Here is a 21,063-nt window from a genome sequence, read left to right on the forward strand (position 1 = left end):
AATTACCCAAAAAAGCAAAAAAAAAACCTACGTTTCCTTTTTCAAATCACCAATTTGTCACAAGCTCTTATCTCGAGGGGACTGAATACTGTCGACATTATTAAAGATGTCATTGTGTAAGAGAGAGTTCGCACTACGAATTGTATTGCGCTGTCCCGCTTACACTTCTACAATAGAGTCACCGGACCCCTGGTGTCAAGGGATGATCCCCAGTGATTACCCGTTATTACACGCGTGCTTACCCCGACATACGCTGTAATAGCTAGGGTTATACGTAATTGTAAATTAACCGTGAAATTACGCTTACTTGGGATTTTTAATTTGGGCTGTGTTTAACCCTCGGTATCGGAGGGTTAAGCTGGGGGTTGATTTGATTAAAGCACCTGGTCGTGGTTACCAAAACACTTTAATCCGAATATTACATAAAATGATACCAAAAAAAATAAAAATCCTCGACTCTCTTATAATACACACGGAAAATTTTAACACCGCCATTCAGAAAAGCGGTCTCAAAGCACAGTGACATCTTGTAGAAAATGGTGGAACAAACTGAACCTTACTTTTGATATTTTGACACATTTGCGGTTAAACATTCCGCCCACCAAGGACATTTTGTGAAACATTATGTCCTTCCAAAGTTATTCCAAAAATTCCTTACAATACTAAACACAAAACAACCTTACAAAAATAAATTCTACAAACCCATGTTACAATTCTAACAACTATGCTTAACCTATCTTAGTTTAAAATAACCTCAGGTAATAGGCAGGACACACAGCTTGGATGTTGGCCTTTTGAGCAAAGAACCCTTACTGCGAATTGTAACTATTCGTGTAAGATTGTCTAACCCCGGATGCTAAGTCTGCTTTTCACTGTGCTTCAAGTGTAATCGTCTTCATCGAGGAACTGTAAACTACGTAATAAAATTTAGCTGATGTCAGTAAGTAAACCATCCTTATTATTTTTTTCATATGAAACTTCTTCATCCCATCCAATTCCAGAAACCCACAATTTTTTTTTCTTTACAGTTTCTTGCAGCGCAGGTAGCTCAACAGAATATTGGAGGGTGTCACAGGTTCGGTTCCAGGTAAGTACCAATTTTTTAAATATTTCATCTTGTTTTATGTTGATTACCTTTTCCGCTTCATCTTGCCCCTTGAACGAGTATTTTTTCCCGATCATTTTCTCCAGTACTTCACTGCTGCTGCTTAACCCTTTTTGTACAGTGAATCCTGCCTTTGCTATTAACTCGTTCAATTGATTATAGATTTGCATGCCTTCTTTTGTAGTGTCACAACCAGTCATTAGATATTTGACTACATCATCGTACGCCACTTGCTGCATCGATCGCACTGCCAAAAACGGGTGCGTTCTCCGACTAATTAACATATTTCGCAAATCTGGTTGCAGTCTAGGTCCAATAATTAGATCGTCATTGAGAGATACTCCATTTTTTCCCTTGCAGGAAGGATCAAAAACAACCCGAACCTTGGTTGTGTCTTTGTCATTACGTGCAACCGCGTGGTGAGGTAAGTACACAGCATGCTCATTTTGCTCTTCTGATTTAGTTTGTTCCCTCATGTGTCCCAGTTGCAAACTCTCCTTCATAACTTCTGCGCATTTTTCCTTGTTAGTAGATGTAGCCATAAATGTTTCTTCACATCTAGCCTCTTCTTCGATGAGTCTCTGTTTCCTGACACGATGTGGTTCCTTGTCTATTTCCCAGAACTTTTTCAGGATTTCGTCATTCCCGAGTTGCGCGTGCATCACGGTAATATTTGATGTTTGCTGAGAAGCAGAGGCTACTGTACCTGACAAAATCCATCCCAATGAAGTAGCCTGAGCTATTGTGCTACCATCAGGTGCTCTTTTAAACCCATTCTGCAAAACCTGACTGTAAATTTCTGCCCCTAACAACATATCGACTTTATCTGGTTTGTTATATCCAGGATCCGCTAGTTCCATATCACTAACTTGAGTCCAATCTAAATATGATATTTCCCCACCCGGTAGTAAAGACGTTATAGATTTGAGAACATATGCTTTGACTACAAGTTCAAATGACGAATTAATCCTAGATTGAATTTTGACCTCAACAACCGAATTTAAACTTAATTTGTTATGACCACCTATGCCAGTAATTGACCCCTCAACTGCTTTCTTATGTAATCCTAAACTCTGCACAGTACGCTCCGTAACGAAAGACGCTTGTGAGCCTTGATCCAACAGCGCTCTGATAGTAGACATACCTCCGTTTTTGCCAACAGCTCTTACTAACGCAGTGGCTAGCAAAACTTGACTACGCACGCCACCTTTTGAGAAACAAGCTACGACATCATTTTGAGATTCCTCTTCGACTGTGGCAGAATGTGCTTGCGTTGATGAATCTCCCTTATCGCCAGCAGACTCCCACTCACCTTTAAGGTGCAACAAAGAGTGATGTCTTCGCTTACAGATTTGACACGAGGCTGTACATTTACACCATCTAGCAGAGTGGTTGTATCCCAAACAATTAAAACATAAATTGTGATCCTGAACAAACGTGCGCCGACTATCCACATCTTTATTAACAAATTGCTTACAATTTCTTATTTTATGCTCAGTGCTGTTGCAAACCGGACATGCATTGGCTGTATTGGCCGCTGTGTGAAATACCCTTTCCTTAGTAACAATATTTTTACTTGACTTATTACCTAAAAACTCAAGAGCCCTATAACGGCCAGTTAAAAAATCTTTGAGCTGTCCAAATGTAGGCAGCTCGTCTGAGTCTATATTGCTTGTCACTTTTAGTTCCCAATCCTTTCTGCTCTCAGGATCTAGTTTTAATGTTATTATGTGTATTATGATAATATCCCAGGAAGTAACATCAATACCCAAATTCACTAACGCATTTAAACAATCTGATGTTGTATCCATTAATTCTTTTAAAGCACTAGCTGACTCTTGTACAATATTTTTTTGACTAAGCAATCTTACTAAAATACAATGTGATAAATATTTTCTATTGTTATATCTAGTCTCCAACTGAGCCCAGCATCTTTCATAATTAGATTCCGAAATTGGTATATGACGAAGGAGTTGCTCGGCTTCCCCAGTCAAATAACTCTTTAAGTAATGCAATTTTTGTACATTATCAATAGTGCTATTTTTGTGGATTGCTGACATAAACAAATCGCGGAATGTGGGCCATTCAGTATATTTTCCGGAAAAAGTTGGAATTGTTATTCTAGGTAACTTAATAGTCATACTTTTACTCGAAGAACTATTATTTGAAGACCCGATAGCTGACGAAACATTGCTATTTTTTATTTTACTTAATGCGATCTTTAACTCGCATCTTAAATCTAAATACAAATCTTCCGTGTTAAAATAGACTTCGTTGACAGTATAAGGTGAAGATGATAACTCCTTATGATCAAAATCCTTCACAATTTGTGTATGTGTTAAAGTGAATTGTGCCCATAATTCCTCAATACTCTCTAATCTGGTTTCTAAATATTGTAAAGTAATCCTATCCTGTGGCGATTTCTTAAAATTAATTTTAGCTCTTGACAATCGGACGTAAATGTCATCTTGCACTTTGACATGTGATTGCAAAGACATTTTGATTTTTTTTAATTGCCAACGCTTTCCAAAAAAGGTTACAATACAATGTAAATACCAACTATTTTTTTAAGAAATTTTACAAGTCCATATAAATATCAAAAAATTTCTAAGTGTTTGAACCTTATGAATCTATAGAAAATCGGGCATAGGTTCCCCGTCTGAACGGAATTTGGCTTAAATCTAACTAAGTCTAACATGCACACATTACAATTATTCTAAGTCCAAGAATTTTTCAAAGTTAAAATCTTTTAGGCAATAAAGTTCACTTTTGCTTCACACGAAATAGTCTCAAAGTACGTACGTTATTCTTGCACTATCACTCACTTCCTTACGACGTCGCTTGCAACTTGCTTGCTGCCGATGTGTAGTAGTTGTACCCAACGCCCGCCAGGGAGCGCTCCGCTCTCGGTTTGGTGCGCAGCTGCTGGGATGCCACTTCCACCAATCTTCAGCTCCGGTGCCCGCAGAACTTGCTTGAACTGCGGTGGCGCCTTCTATTGGCGTCACTGGTAGCACTTCAGTGGCGACCCACCACTGCTTTCTGTGCCGCTGATACCCAAAAATCCGAGAAGCGTGATATTTACAACGCTTCTATCCGGCTCGAAGGACCATGTTTAACCCTCGGTATCGGAGGGTTAAGCTGGGGGTTGATTTGATTAAAGCACCTGGTCGTGGTTACCAAAATACTTTAATCCGAATATTACATAAAATGATACCAAAAAAAATAAAAATCCTCGACTCTCTTATAATACACACGGAAAATTTTAACACCGCCATTCAGAAAAGCGGTCTCAAAGCACAGTGACATCTTGTAGAAAATGGTGGAACAAACTGAACCTTACTTTTGATATTTTGACACATTTGCGGTTAAACAGGCTGTTTGTTTTGTTGAGAGTTGCTAGAGAAAGTTTTAAGGTGCTCTTTGATCATTTGTGGTTATCGATGCAAATAAATAGAAGTAAAGCACTTTGTTTGTAATGTCAAATTATTGAATATTTCTCGTGAAGCTTACTTAATTCAATTGTTGTTATTTGTTTCAGATCATCTCATAAATATTTGGATCGTTTCTGATAAATGTTTACTAGTAGCTAAATGAAGTGCAGTAGTAAACTGAGCTTTTTGATGAAACAATTGCGTATTTGATTAAGAAAGAAATATAAAAGGAAAAGCGGTGAGGTTCAGCTAGTTCTGGATTCCAAAAACGCTTCCAAAATCTTATCTTTTATTCCAATAATCGTTATAAAAACATACCCATTATTCCTAACAATGGACTAATCCAGGCAGACTAATAATAATTTATGGCAACACCGCTGTCCCCTGAGAGTCAATTAAATTCATTAGCGACTACAGATTGTATTGCAGGGGTCGGGTAGCAGTGTTGCCATGCTAAATAATTGTCTGCAAGTAATTGTGTGCCGGCAATAAATTGGGAAGGTAATTTGTTGATGTTTTATAATTAGCAAATTACTTACAACATACGATATTTTTCGCATTGCTTAAACACAAATTATTTTAAGAGTATAAATTTTCAGAAAAATCATAGCTCATAGAAAAAAAAGATCATTTTTTTTAAGTAACTTTTTCAGTATTTTGCTTTCGCCACATTAAAAGGTTAACCTTTAATGAACCTTTCTTGTCTTGTATGTGGTGTCAACTAGCGATACCCCGCGACTTCGCCTGACAGATTTATTGCCACAAAAAATAAGACCAGGGCTAACCAAGTAGGGACTCTCATTTTGAGATAGAGTTGTGTGGATAAGTCGTAAAAAGCTGTACGTGTTGAAAATCAGTAAATAATATTTTGGTCCTTATTAAGAAATAATCTTCAATCACTAAGGAATTTCATCCTTGTGTCACGGGGATTTCACAAACATTCAAGTCACAGGCACAAGACAACCAGACTCAGAATTCGTGTATCCCACAAATACTTGTCTTACGAGGGGATTGAACCCGCAAAACGCGCACAGTGGTATTGGCGTGATATATTATATAAACATCGCAAAATATGTCTAATTTCTTAAGACCAAACGGCGTTAATAACCTAAACCTGAAAAATATGAAGTTAATAGATGCACTCTCTAGTATCTTTAAAAAAAAAAAGCAATATCTACAATAAATAATACACTTTGGCTGTGTTAAAACGCCTAGTAGTTTTTTGTTAAAATGTAAAGTTTTGGTAAGACCAACAAGTTAATCATGTTTTTTTTTCCTTCTATGAATTTAATTCATTACTGATATCTAAAAAATAAATATATAGAATTAAAGTTACGAAATATATTATGTACTTTCAAATTAGAACATTGAAGCATACAAAAGAAAAGCTTCAGACATATCTTTATATTTTAATACAATGGCATCCTTCACATCCACGCTATGCTTACGTTTCACCCTTCGCATCGATTTAAAAAACAAACCAGTAGCTATAATGAGGTGTCGTATAACGAAAAAGTTCAAAATAAATACTCAAAATAGTTGAGTTTTTAAAGTTACAGTAAAAACCGATTTTCGGAATGCATAGAAATATGTAAGCGCAGTTTTTGCCGCCAATTTGTCATTTGTGTCAAACTTGACAGATTTAAAAAGTAAACGACGTATTACAACCTTTTTTTTAATAAGTCTTTGATGAGCCCCTGTTATTTGCGTTTGCAGGTAGACATTTTGAAAATGTAAATCATTTTTTGAATAGTAGTTTGCCTAGTTATTGATTATATAAAATAGTTTTATCCTATAAACTTTTTTTGCTTAAATAAATAACTTTTAGATGAAAACAATGATTATTATCTAATATTTCTCTACCGTTGCATAACTTCGATGTAGATTTTTTTATAACGTTTCATGATTAATGGCCTGGCGACAGACAGACTGATAGACACACGGCCAGGTAGACACGCGAAGTCTTAGCCTTAGGGTTCCATTTACCCTTATACATAAACCAAAAAAAGATGCAATACTAACGCATTCTAAAAACATTAACATCTCTAAAGACAACTGTCAACCAAATTAATAACCTCTTCAAAAGATCCATATAGTATTGTTTATTAATAAATCGTTGTAACAATAGAAGAGGTATCACGCATCGCTTGCAACCAACATGGCGTGTAATGGAACTGTCAAAGTTACAAAATTGGCGCGAATATGAAACGTAGAAATGCTATTTGTATACGTGTGTCATGTCTTACACATGCAACAGTAGTTGTAGGTATTTTCTTTAGGATTGATGATTAAATCTAGAAATGAACACACACATGTTTACAGTACAACTAGAGATCCTCGCGCGATACATTATCGTTACAAATTTCTGTGCGAGACCTCTCTGGTAAAAACACAGCTTAATGAAACTTTAAGAAGAACAAACTTTTGATCACTCAAAAAGTTCAATAATGTTAAACTATTACATCTATACATATTAGTATAGAAAACAAGTTGTCCCAGAAAACGTCGTTTTGCGTGAGTTCTAGTATAAAAAATCATTTTCATCATCGGCCTAGCCTTTTCCCAACTATGTTGGGGTCGGCTACCAGTCTAACCGGTTTCAGCTAAGTACCAGTGTTTTACAAGTAGCGACTGCCTATCTGACCTCCTCAACCCAGTTACCTGGGCGACATAGGTTCTAGTATAAAAAATAGGGGTATGAAAATAGATGTTGTCCGATTCTCAGACCTACCCAATACGTACACAAAATTTCATGAGAATCGGTCGAGCCGTTTCGGAAAAATTCAATTTCGTACACCGTGACACCAAAATAACATATTCTTGAAATTTTGTGTCTGGTTTTTGTACCGGGTAATCTCTCGCGGACGCGACTCAACGCGGACGAAGTCGCGTGTACAGTTAGTTTTACACAAAGTCTAACACCAACTCTAACTCCCTCGATCAATAAATTCCTCAGCACCTACCTGCCTACCCCGTTACCAACAGCAAGTGTAACTCAACACCGGTGATAAAGAGGTGTCTCGTAACAACATTAATTCTGTCATTCATGTGAAGTGCTGTAACCCGACCAAGATGGCCGCTTTTATATAAAAATGGCGCGTATTTTCGCACCTGGGAGGTATGTTTTAATATATACGCAAGTTCTAAGGTCGATTCACGGAAATCATTTGTAATATACCATGTTGTGTGATTATTCCATTCCGAACCGTACTTATGTCACTCTCTGTTTATTCTGTTTTTTTTATATTAAAAAGTTAATTTTTATTTAGCAGTTGTTGATATATTTGCAAAACTACTGCGTAATTGAACCAGCAGCTGTAAGGAATTTCATACCTGTGTCGTCACAAAGTCTCAAGTCACATGCACAAAGACACCCTGACCCAGTCGAGGATCGTACAAACTCTTGTGAACCAGCCACACGTCGCGCATAGGGGATTTGGCTTGGTGACATCAACCGCTGAGCTGTCAGTGCAGTATAATATCCTAAAATACACAATAAACATTCAAAATTATAAATACTCGTTGAGATTACACTATTTATTATCATTAGACCCACATTTTTTAGATCTTGCTAGACATCGGTATAGGTTTCATAAAGAAAGTTCGTAAGTGTATTTATATTTTGTTACAGCACACAAAAAAAACAACTTTGATACAACTTCGTGTCATGCTATGTCATGCAGGCAAGCAAAGTCCGGGGAAAACAGAGTTAATAATTCATCGGCCAAGCCTTTTCCCAACTATGTTGGGGTCGCCTTCCAGTCTAACCGGATTCAGCTAAGTAACAGTGTTTTACAAGGAGCGACTGCCTATCTCACCTCCTCAACCCAGTTACCAACACCTACCTTTGGTTACACTGGTTGTCAGACTTTTCAAGCTTCTGACTACCTGTAACGACTGTCAAAGATGTAGGAATAACAGCCGGAACCCACAATTTAACGTGCCTTTCGAAACACGGAGGAACTCGTTATGACAAAGATGGTCATCCATCTACGGGCCAACCACGCCAAGCGTAGCTTAACCTGTGATCGATTCACTTATGCGGTTATAGCTTAGCCACATAATAATGTTTTTGGCCAAATTTTCAGTCGTGCGTTAAATTTATTTTAATAAAGATATCAATAAATAAATAGTCAACATTTAAAATTCGAAATGAGATTGTACACATGTATTTTTTTTCACGCTACTCCCAAACGGGCAAAGGCGTGACTGTTAATCCCGAGTTAGGAGTATTACACAATGGCGCGGTTGTCAAATGTTCCTCTATTGTGAATACGCAATAGATTTTACTAGAGATTTTACGATATTTACTCAAATATAATGTAGCTTATTGTTCCTTTTGTGAAGTGATGAAATTTTTACGTTAAGCGTATTTCATTGAGTAACTTATTGTTTTTGCCCAAACGCGGCAAACAAAAAAAGAATAACGATGTGTTCTACAGTCAATTGTTCACCATAATATTGATTTTTTAATTCATGCAGTTATGAATGTCACTAGTCTAAAATGAAAGTTGTAATATTTTTATGATAACTTTTTAACCAAACCACAGACACCTTGCATCTATTTTTAAAAGCATTCTTGTTGTTATTAAAACGAATCAAAGAAAAATAGATATACTTTTTATTTTCTGTTAGTACCACCAACAAAGTTTATTAAACATTGAACAACTTACACATTGATTTTTAAAACAGTCAAAGAGATTTTCAGTCTTAAACACTACGTATGTGTTTACTTCCCTAAATATTAAACCTAACCTTTCTTGGTTTAGTTAATTGGCATATTAGTATACTACCTTACACCTATTAGAATTAAACAAATATTTAAACATCAGTAAATAGATCACACACTCGAAAAATTCAACAAAAGATTTGTATTACAGAATACGTCTTGAAATCTGTAAAAAAAAAATTCTTAACACATTTGGGCAAAGGCGTGGTGCCGGTAATCCTCATTATGAATGTGACACAAAGGATCGCGGGTGCCAAATGAACAGCTCTATTGTGTGAACTCAACACGCAATGTATTTGTCAGTTTTAGTGAACACTTGCATGCAGCTAGGGTTGGCACGTTTTATTTTATGGATTTATTTCTATAATATGTGTTGCGCGCGATTTTGTCCACGTTGTTAAATAAAAGTTAAGATTTTTTAAAGTCCATGCAACATCTTCTTGTTTTACTGCCATCTATTAATCACAAATGGCTTGTTTTCTTCGATTAATGGGCTATCCCACAGATTTTTTGTTGACTAGTAGATCCTGAGATTAGCGCGTTTAAACAAACAAAGCCTTCAAATTCATAAGGTTAATTTAGATTGTTCTGTTTGATTGCACGTTTTGTTAAGTAAAATGGTAACTAGCTAGGTCTCTGGTATAATACATTTCTACAAGAGTTAACAAATTTTAATTTTTGTAAATTAAAATCTAATTTCTCAAAACTGTTTATGGTACGTACGGTATAAGCCTACCTAACTAGTTACAAAAGCTAAAGCTAAACTAGTTTAATTCGATTCGTGACAAGCTTATGCAATCCAATAACTCATTCAACATTTTCGGTATCGTAGCAACCCTAATCCCAACAAAGTGTATTACATCGCTAAATCTAACGACAACAATAAAATGTATTGCGCATTTTATCCCCTGCGGACATCGCACCATAGACTATAGACTATAGAGTGTCGGCTAACGCCCCTTACGAGGTACTTGACAGCGCCAATTGTATTAAACATTCGAAAAAAGAATATCATTAGGCTGTTGACGTGTTTCCTGAGTATTAAAAAAAGTTTGACGTCTAGGTCAGGACGCCATCTTTGCTTGTATTTTTGGCGGGACATTTATATTAAATTTATATTTTAACATTAGCTTGCAAAAGTATGTATTTATGCCAACAGCTATAACTTACTACTTTGGAATGCTACTTAAGCAAAATACGGTTATAAATAAAACTTACAAAAGATGACAATTAGAAAATTGTAAACTTGACACAACACTTCTTTGTCTTTCCAAATGAACTTTAGCTATGATGGCTGAAGTATAAATATAAATCAGTATTGGATTACCCGAAACGAAAATGTCATAAAATTGTTTTTAGTGCAATATGCAGGTCGAATTTGAAAAAACGCAAAATCTGTATCATATCAAAATTGTTTATCAAGCATTCCACTCACACCTTGAACCAAACATCTTAAAAAGATAACAACAAAAACCTTTTATTCTAACCTTCCGATGGATTAAACAGAATTAGACAAACAACTCCTATCTAAATCCGATCGGGAGCATGTTTCCACAAAACTGTGTGATCTGATAAAGGATTGTCCTCAATCATGGTTCCCACGTGAGGTTTATATAAGGGAAGAGTAGGATTAAAACTGATGTGTGAATTCTTTGGATTATTGTTTGAATGGAATGGAATGTCAAGATTTGGTTTGACATTAAGTTTTTTTTTTCTATAAATCAAAGTGAGCTGAGAACATCATTATCAGCCTGTCTTTTTACTGGACTCCGTTAAGGGTGGGCAGCTAAGTACCAGTGTTTACAAGGAGCGACTGCCTCACTGACCTCCATAACACAGTTTCCTGGGCAACACGATACCCCCATTAAGTTCTGGTTGCTAAACTTTTCTAGCTTTTAATAACCTGTAACGACTGACAAAGGTGTATAAATAACAGCCGGGACCCATAATCCAACTCGCTTTTCTAAACAAGGAGGAATTTGTTACGACATGGATTAGATAGGAACCTATCCACGGATCGATAGTATCAAGCGTCACTTAACCTATGATCGGTCAACATGTGCAGTTGTAGCTTAGTCAGGAGCTCGTCAAGGACTTCGATTGGGGACGAAACTAGACAGGCATTTACTAATTGTGGTAAGAGTGGTAAAATGAATTTTATTGAAATTAGTTTCTATTTAATTCTTTAAGGTACATACTGGGATTGCTTGAATTGAAAGAAAGGTAGAGGTTTAAGATTTTACTAAGTATAACACGTTGGGTATGTTTCCAAATATAATTTTATGAACTAAACATCTTCAGAATCATTTTTAATACAAAAAAAAACACGGGGACTGAACACCACGCTTGCTTTTTTATTAGGTTGGCGATTACTGATTCCATTTTTCATGTTTCAACAACGAAAAATATATTTAATCCAGTCCGCCCTCGTCCGTCATTCGAAACTATTGATTGACTCTATTAAAAAACTACGTAACTACACCTAAAAATCCAAATAAAAAAGCCAAACATTTTTACAAGAACATTAATCCGAAAAACGCTTTTTTAAGCATCCGTTATAGAAACTTAACACCGAACGCACCTGATAGAATACTCGACTATGATTGGTCGAAATTTCTTGGAGGGTGAGTTCGCCGCGCTCTGATTGGCTGAACCGAAACGGGGGTGGAACCGGCTTTGGTGTCAAATATCAACCCTTATTAACAGTGATTCGAGTGATTTAGGGATTCTGATGTAGAAGGGTGCTTGTTTGTGTTGTTTAGTTAATTAATTTAAATTGCTGGCTAGAAATAGATTTAGTATTTTGAGGTTGATAATGTTAAATTTTGATTTTCATTGTGTTTATTTAAAGTATTTTATAATTATTTTATTTTCACTATACGTCTTACAGTCTCAGTATATTGCTTTTTGATAATTCAACCTTTGGACACCATATTTTGAAGCATTCTTTATATTAAGAATTTCATTTCTATTCTTACTAAAAATAATTGAATTACCTACTAGGGTTAGTAGCTACAATCAGAGGGGTCACTCCAGGAAGTCTGGGGTTGAAAATAAATTTAAGCAAAGCACATTCAATAACATTAAAAATACACTCAATCAATTTTTATCCAAAATGTATAATACCGGACTTAATAAAAGAATCATTTTTACCACTTAACCTTTTCAAAAATCGAACACAATCCGTTGATTACCAGTGCCTCTTAAAAAAAATACAAACGTCATAACAATTGCATAATGACGCAAGATGGCGCCAAATCCAACCAATAATAGACCGCCCAGAGTGAGAGCTAATTTGGCGGCAAAAAGAGCCGCTCTGTATTACGATACGATGCTTATATAAACATTACATTTGATACTGTAAACTATTTATGTTTAGACAATAGAAATCTTAGATAAGCAGGTTATAAGCGGTCGTATAATCTTTTATGATTGTTATTTATAAGTATTTGTTATAATAAAGTGTGTAAGTAAACAATAATAATAATATCTCAATAGGTACCCACTCAAATTCAAAAGTCAAGTCTCATGCTCTTTTTATCACTCTATCATATTAAGGCAAATAGTAGAGACAGATTGTCAGATATATAATGCCTTTAGCATAACTTTGTATTAAATAACCTCAATATTCAGATACTAGTTAGTTTTACATTAAGTTAAGTTGTATATTGTCTCTATCAATTTAGAATATAATTAGAGATAAATCGATATCAGTATCGAGTATTTAAAGTGAAATTCGCTACAAACATGACAATTTCATTCATTCATCCACATTGTACGTCAAAGCCATACCTACGAAAATTATTTCTAGAAATAAGTTTGTTTATTTTGAAATAATAAACCAAATATTCAGGTAAGTAAACTGCGTGATTGGCGTTATAAGTTATTGCGTTGACATCTGTAATTCGAATACAATTTGTAGTAAACATGGCGCACGCTAAAATTTTGATGTCATGACGTTTCGTGACGGATTTTTCCATAGACTTTGGGGTCGATAAACAGACGTAACTTTTGTTCTACTTTATAAGTAGGTACTAATGATGTATTACGAATAATCTAAGTCCTTGTTATGCTTCTTGTCGGACTAAAGGATTGTTGTCAAAGTATTCATCATAATCCTCCAACTTTTTAATTGTATTTCTTCAGTTTCCAGTTCAAAAGTCTTTATTTCTTTCATAACACATATAATAATAACATTAATCAGTAAATTGAATGTCCAACGAAACCGTTTAAACGGCTTTGACTGCGGGAACCCGTGATAAAACTTTTTAAACTAATGTGTTCCATGTTTCAGACGACATTTATTTATTGATATATTATATTAGACCAATTTTATTAATCATTGTATTTTAGTATACAACAAACTCATTATCTAAGATAACCATACTATTTACTATTGCACTTGTATATTTTAAATACCATCAACGACACTTTTACAATTTACGTCAAAGGATAAAACAACTGAATTGACGCAAACCCACAGACTAACGACATAATCTCGTTACGCTTAAATAAAATACAGTTAAGTCACGAATTCATAATCGTTTGTACAATAGCTGTATCCATGAGAGAATGTATCTATATTTTAATTAAGTTTATGGAGTGTGGCAGTAACTGAATAATGGCATGGAAAGGGCAAAGGTCTATCGTCCGTCGGTAGTTAGAGAGCAAACTGTTCACGTATACTGTGAATTTATTCTCAGTTGATCAATTTAAATATAAATATTTATTTTCTTAAAATATACAACTATATATATGTCGTGAATATTGTACCTACAGTTCTTAAATTCATATTTTGCTTGCTTAGTACCTACAGCATGCAAATTAAAATATGTAGAGAAAACCGAAAATGATGCTAAATAATAATAAACCTACTAATTTAATTCCATTTTCAGTTTTCCATAATTTGTGGACGAAGTGAATCCATATAATATAAGAAAAATCAGCCTGCTAGCTTATCGGGAACTGCCTTAAAATTGAGCTGTAAAATCCAACCCGACCGACAAGCAAACAAACAAGAAGAATGAGTGTACATGAAAAACGTGGCAAAAGAGGCCTACAATATACTAAAAAGTCTATATATAATGAGATTCATAACATAATATAACAGAAACACAATTTAAGTCTATAAAGCGATTCCCCGCAACATCGTGGGAATCACACTGATTCAGCATTTATACATTTCACAACACAAGTTCACATTTTCTGCTTAATTACGAGTTTTATGTTTATCAATGGTTTGTATTAGTTTGCAAAAATACAGGAAACAGCGTGTGAATGAACGATGTATGTGTTGAGCTTATTATATATGTCATGTATATGATGTGCTTGGTATGTGTACATATTTTGTTTGACGTAAACTTGTCGTAGGTGGTCTTCGGTCCGAAAATGACTTGATAACCTTACTATGAAAAATTATTTTAGACTTAAAATTTTAGATCGTCGCCAAATCCAGTTTAAGTGTTGAAGTTTGAATTATAATGTGTCTGCGCACGTTCTACTGGGATCTAAGTAGTTTCGGTAGGACATTTTTTTACCTCTCTACTCTATTCTATATCGGAGTAACACCTTTGTAAACACATAAAAACGTAGAAGTGTAAATATATATACTAATATATAAAGCTGAAGAGTTTGTTTCTTTGTTTGTTTGAACGCGCTAATCTCAGAAACTACTGGTCCAAAATGAACAATTCTTTTTGTGTTGAATAGACCATTCAACGAGGAAGGTTACAGGCTATATACCATCACGCTGTGACTAATAGGAGCTAAGATACAATGAAAAATATAGCAAAAACGGGGAAAAATATTCATCATCGACTGTTTCCGTTGAAAAATTCTTAACTTATATCTTCTACCACGCGGGCGAAGTCGCTGGCAACAGCTAGTACTTTATAAGTGTTCTACGAAGAATTTCGGTTATTATAATTTAGGTGTGTAAAAGGAGAGATTGCAATTACATTTGAACATCTTTGTCTCTTAGTATGAACCGCATAATATTCTAAAAACTGTCACTGCAGAGATCAAAAGATTGTGTCCAGTCACAAACAAGGGCATAGTAAAATCAACGTAGCAAATACTCTGTAGTTTGAAACAACCACAAAACAAAACTCCTTATAGTTTTTGTCCGTCAAAATGCAACAGACTGGGTCTTGACCGCTCCCTGTATGCTGCTACTGTGAAAGCATACAGTTCAGGATTGAACAGCAATCCGCTGCCTTTCCTTTTACTAAATATAATTGAATCAAAGATTTTTCCAGACTGCCCCTAAATATAGCAAAATTTTGACTCTACATTAGAAAAACTGCAACATTTTTATATGACTCTACTTCTCATAATTTTGGTTATCCTTCAGTAAACGGCATGCCAGCGTGCTGCTGGGGAGTTTGTTGCGCCGTTTCTTCTCTCACAGCAAAAGCACTTAGGAAGCGGTGAAAATTGGGCGAAACTGGGTGCTGTCAATGTAATCTGACTTTTAAAAAGTGCTACTTGGTAGCCTAATTTGAATAAATGACTTTTGATTTTGATTTTATTCAGTCTCTCTGCTTATCTCCTCTCGTACAAGCGTGACGATGTCTAACGTTCGCGGTACATGAGGTGTTGTGTTCCCACGCGACGGTTCCAGGTAAAGCGAGCATCGGACACACGACACCGGGAAACTGACAACACTGCACAACCGTTACTTACATTATATTCACATTTTTATGAAGTTTTGTAGAGTATTTTCGTGGTCTTTAAAATGGGCTTTCAATATCATCAGCCTTCATTTTGGATAGAAATCGTCAGTACAAAAAAGTAGAGTCAAAAAAGTGAGATGTATTACTAGTCTTATATCAGGTTGGTTTTACTAACTTATTGAGAGAAAAAATATCGGTATTTCTCGACGATACCGATTTTAGTGATTGTATAATATTACTAGCTGTTGTCCGCGACTTCGTCCGCGTGGTTAGAAGATATAAGTTATGAATTTTATGTGCCCTGTTTTTTCCACATTTTCCATTGTATCTTCGCTCCTATTAGTCGCAGCAGGCAGTTTTATAGCCTAAAACCTTCCTCGATTCATCATCTATTGAACACAAAAATAATTTTTCAATTTGAAATACTAGTTCCTGAGATTAGCGCGTTCAAACAAACAAACAAACTCTACAGCTTTATATATTAGTATAGATAAGTCTGAAGTTGGTATTGGACCATATCTAATTTATTTGCAAATGACAACTGTAAAGATTGTAAAATGGATTGTAGCGAGTTTGACCGCCCATGGCGATTGGACATGCCAACTTTGAAGCTAAAACACCGATAAAAAACGGAATATTGGAAAATGGATGCCTAAACAGCTTATATCTTTTAATCAATAAATTCATAAGAAATTAAATCAATACCATAAGAAGGACTAAAAGCAAATTGATGTACCGTCAAGATTTTTTTTTATGTTAATTATAATTGTAAACTCTGTAATCAGTGGAAACTTGTAATTGGCCCTATTTCTACCAATAACTACGTTCAAAATTTATACTAGCTGTTAGTTTTCCTAATAAATAAAAATAAATAAAATAAATAAGCATTGTTATATGTAACCAGTCTCGAAAAGTAATGTTTAAAGACTTCAAATTCGGTTTATTCATTCAAAAGTTATGTTGAAAAGGAAATCTCACATGCAAAGATGATCCCTGAAAACCCAAGATTCCTTCGTATGTGTTTCCGTTAAAAATACTGCTGAAGTCCTTTAATTTAACTATATACTAACAATGAATTATGCATTAAGATAACGTCTAACAAAAGCAATAAAACTACTTTTTTCTGACGTTTCGAAACCTTTGGAGGTATCATGGGCACGGGCAGACTGAGATGGCGTTCGTCTTGACAGAAGATGCTGCTCGTTCTACCTTCATATTTTAATTAATTATTTGTGGTACTGCGTAGGTCGGACCACAAAGAATTACACACATAATAGGTGTCGAAACGTCGGGAACTAAAATCTAAAATTAAACCGCGAAAAAATCCGTAAAAGTAGTTTCATTTCAATGTCTAACTTTCGCGTAAACCTAAGAAACCACTAAAAAAGCAATGAAATTATTTTAACTGTTTAGTTTCCTAAAACGCATTTCATTGCAAAAAAAGCGTCTAAAAAACTTGGTTTATTTTTAAATGAAGATGAGGAGAACATTTTTTTTTCTAGATTTATACTAAGTTCTCAATTATCTTAGTTATACTTCAAATGGTAGGTAAAAAGGAACCCTATGAATGATGACGGATAAATAATTAACAAATTAACAAGTAATGGAAAATATATTATATTGCTTTGCGCAAGATTTATTAAAAGGTTTTAAAAAAAAATAAGGTCGAAAGGACCAAACATTTTAAGATGTTGGTCCTTAATGATTCTTAAATAGAGAATTGCAGTAATACGCTAGAGTATTTTTTTAAATAGCTAGGGTATGGTTAAATTATACTCTATTATAAAATAATAATACACAATGTAGGAGTAGTCGAAACAGTAAAGTGGGGCGCAGCTGCCTTCCCCCGTTGCACTAGAAGCATTGACGATATGATACTCGAGACATTATTTCCGTGTAGATTATTCATGAATTATTTTGCGAAAAGAAAACAAATTATTTTAATAAATATATTAACCAAAAATACTAAGTCCTACCTTTAATTTTCAGTACAAAACGAACAACGAATCCCACAGAACCTTCCAACGCCATTTTGCAAATCAAACGGACCCTGTCGTAAAATCCCGCCTTTTAGAGGTCAAACGTTAAAAAATAAGAATAAAAATTTAAACTCCGAACAGCCGGCGATGCTCCGCCCATAGTTCCGTCTCGCTCGCACACTCTCCCTCTCTCTCGTCAGCTTTGAAATGCGAGATAGCTTTTGTTATTCGAGCCCGCGGCTTCGTTTCGCGAGGGTGTACCGATGTATATTAAAAAAACTATTTGAATTTTTAATTTGTTAATTTTCTGTGAAAAGTGTTAGTGCAATAATTTATTCATTTTGTGTTTGGACTGTTGCAAGGTGAGGTGATTTTTGATACTACTTTTTGTTAATTATAATTTGTGTTTATTAATTATTATAATTATTTTTCCAAAAAATAACTGACTGAATAATTTTGTGCCGAATTATATTGTAGAGAATAGTTACTGTGTGGAAAAGTGGTAAGAAAAAAATTATGACAACCGCAATCAATTTACAATCAGTGCAATAAATTTCAATTAGTTCTTCAAGCTTTTTTTAGCTTTAAAATCATTTAAGCTCGGCGCAAAGTATATTGCTGCCATTAGTTTATAATTTTAATATAAATGAGTAGAATATTCAGATACAAGATAAAGTATCGTTGCAGCATTGTCAGTCACCAAGGACGAATCATAAAAAGAAAACAGGAAAAGCGAAGATTATTTGAAAAAAAATCGAAAACCCGTAGTGTCTGTAAAAAGAAAATGTCCTATATAATAAAATAAAGTCATATAGGAATGAAAAAAAAACGCGTGGATCTGCAAATACAGAAAAAAGGAGAGTTAAAATTGTAGAGATTATCTATGTGTTTGCAATTTTCTTTTTTGTTCAATTATCTTCTTAATTCCCCTCTCATAAGGTCTCACAAATATGTCCAAAGGTATTGATAGGTTTACTCGTTTTTATCGGGATTGCCCGACTAGTTTCGAATCTAGCCGGACTCGCCGGAAACGGCGGAACTTTTAAGAACCTTGTTCCAATTTATATAGTTTTTTTTTTTTTTTTTTTTTTATATTTATATTTATTTATTAAAAAATAGAAAATAGGAAATTACATAAAAAATCGCCAAACTGCAAAGCAGTTTGTTGGCGATAATAGCGCTCTTTATTATACATTTTTCTTTATTGTGTTTTTATAGTTTACAATGAGTGTAGTTGCATTTATTATTCTTATATATAAACAATAATCACATTATATATACTTTATCTTGCAACTATTACAATATAAAAATTAAATTTATATTCTAGGAACATCAACCTGTTTATATCTACCATTATTTATTACAACTAATTCTTATTGAAATTTCTATTTGGTTAACAATTGTAATGAGATCTGTTCTTACTCCTATGTTTATTTATAATATTAATACTTCTTTTAGTCTTTTCTTAATAGTTACTTTGCTTACTTCTTTGGACATATTTCTTATAAAGTCTAGTTTATTAAATATTACAGGAGTTATATATTTCCTCGTTCTTTTACCATAATAATTTCTTACAGATGGTATTACATATTTACCCTGTTCAACCCGCCTAGTGCGATAATTATGTGCTATTGGATTTTTGTACATATTTAGCTTACATTGTTCTAATGCTATAAGGTAATCTACTTTTGCATGCACTGGTAGTATTTTACATATTTTAAATAATTCGTCGTAGTTTTGTTTGCACTTTAGTTTAACTTTTTTCCTAACTAAATATTTAATTATTCTTATTTGTAACTGTTTAATGCGATCTAATTGCGTTTTGAACGTGAGGCCATAACTACTTAGTCCATAACTAATTATTGAGTCGACGAGTGCATAGTATACTACATATAAAACTTTTCTATTCACAAAGCTACTCAAATGAAAGAATTTGCTTAGGATTGATTGCAGTCTATTGCATACCTCATTAACGTGAAGTTTCCAGTTAAGTTCACTATCCACTGTCAAACCTAGGTACCGGAATTTATCTACTACGTCTATAGCTACGCACTGGCATCCTATTTTGTTGTGGTGCAGACATTCGTAAGTATGTCCGTAGATAGGTATACTTAACTTACCTTGTTTATTGTAGTGACTATACGGGGAACTGATGTACATTACCTTTGTCTTAGCGAAATTAATTATTATGCCGTTATCATGTGCCCATTTAATGATATTTTCAAAATCTTCCTGTATATGCATTTGTGCATCTCTTGTGTTATTGGACGAATACATTAAACACATGTCATCCGCGTACATGAACATCTTACAATGCTTTATTACGTTAGTGACACTATTGACATGCATAATATAGCCAACGGGGCCGTACACGGAGCCGGTCGGCACACCGAGACTCACGCTTACCTCTTCTCCTGTGGTTCCGGTCTATCGAGGTGCGGATAGTCCTATTCTCCAGATAACACTTGAACCACCTGCTGACGGGGCCTCTGATGCCACATTCATCCATTGCTCGTAGCAGCACCTCGTGGTCCAGAGTGTCGAAGGGCCTTTTTATAATCAATAAACAGAGCAGCAACAAACTTACCCTCGTTGAGACTGTTGTTGACGTAGTCTGTGAACTGCGTGAGCGCGGTGGCGGTGCTGCGTCCGCGCCGGAACCCGTGCTGTGCTTCTGATATTATATTATTTGTTCTAAGTAACTACTTATTTCATTAACAATTACTTTTTCTGTTATTTTATTTAATACAGATAATATCGCGACTGGCCTATAGTTGCCATAGTCTATGTGGCTCCCCTGTTTATATATAGGACGTATGATAGATTTCTTTAAAATATCCGGGTACATTCCTTTATCTACACACATGTTTATAAATTTCGCTAATACTGGGCTTATTTGTTTTTTGACTTGTTTAATATCCTGTACTCTAATTCTATCTATTCCAGGTGCTTTATTAAAAATCTAGTTTATTTATAATTTTTCTATAGTGCTTGCATCTACCTTTCTAAAATAAAAAGACATATTAATTGGCTTCACATATGAGCTCCTATCTAAAATTGTTATTGCAATTATGCTTAATTTTTAATATTTCTCCAGTGAAGGTTTGAGAGAACTTATTACATATATTATAAACAGTATTTG

The 21,063-nt window shown here is 34.7% G+C and overlaps 1 protein-coding gene across 1 annotated transcript; it reads right to left on the reverse strand.

The window, feature by feature from the left end:
• Positions 1-927: 927 nt before the first annotated feature.
• On the reverse strand, positions 928-20,430 carry LOC113505051. Its single transcript, XM_026887557.1, has 2 exons — positions 20,328-20,430; positions 928-2,417 (listed from the first exon to the last, which is right to left on the reverse strand). The coding sequence occupies exons 1-2, from the start codon at positions 20,428-20,430 to the stop codon at positions 928-930; spliced, it is 1,593 nt and encodes a 530-aa protein (XP_026743358.1).
• Positions 20,431-21,063: the final 633 nt, after the last annotated feature.

This window comes from Trichoplusia ni, chromosome 24 (assembly GCF_003590095.1).
Source record: "Trichoplusia ni isolate ovarian cell line Hi5 chromosome 24, tn1, whole genome shotgun sequence".
Taxonomy (NCBI): Eukaryota; Metazoa; Arthropoda; class Insecta; order Lepidoptera; family Noctuidae; genus Trichoplusia; species Trichoplusia ni.

Bases quoted from the DNA above. Each gene is read 5' to 3' on its own strand.
- LOC113505051 (XM_026887557.1), bottom strand. From the start codon at position 20,430: ATGGATGAATGTGGCATCAGAGGCCCCGTCAGCAGGTGGTTCAAGTGT. The intron at 2,418-20,327 runs GTAAGCGTGAGT...TGCACCTTAAAG, and splicing joins CCGGAACCACAGGAGAAGAG to GTGAGTGGGAGTCTGCTGGC.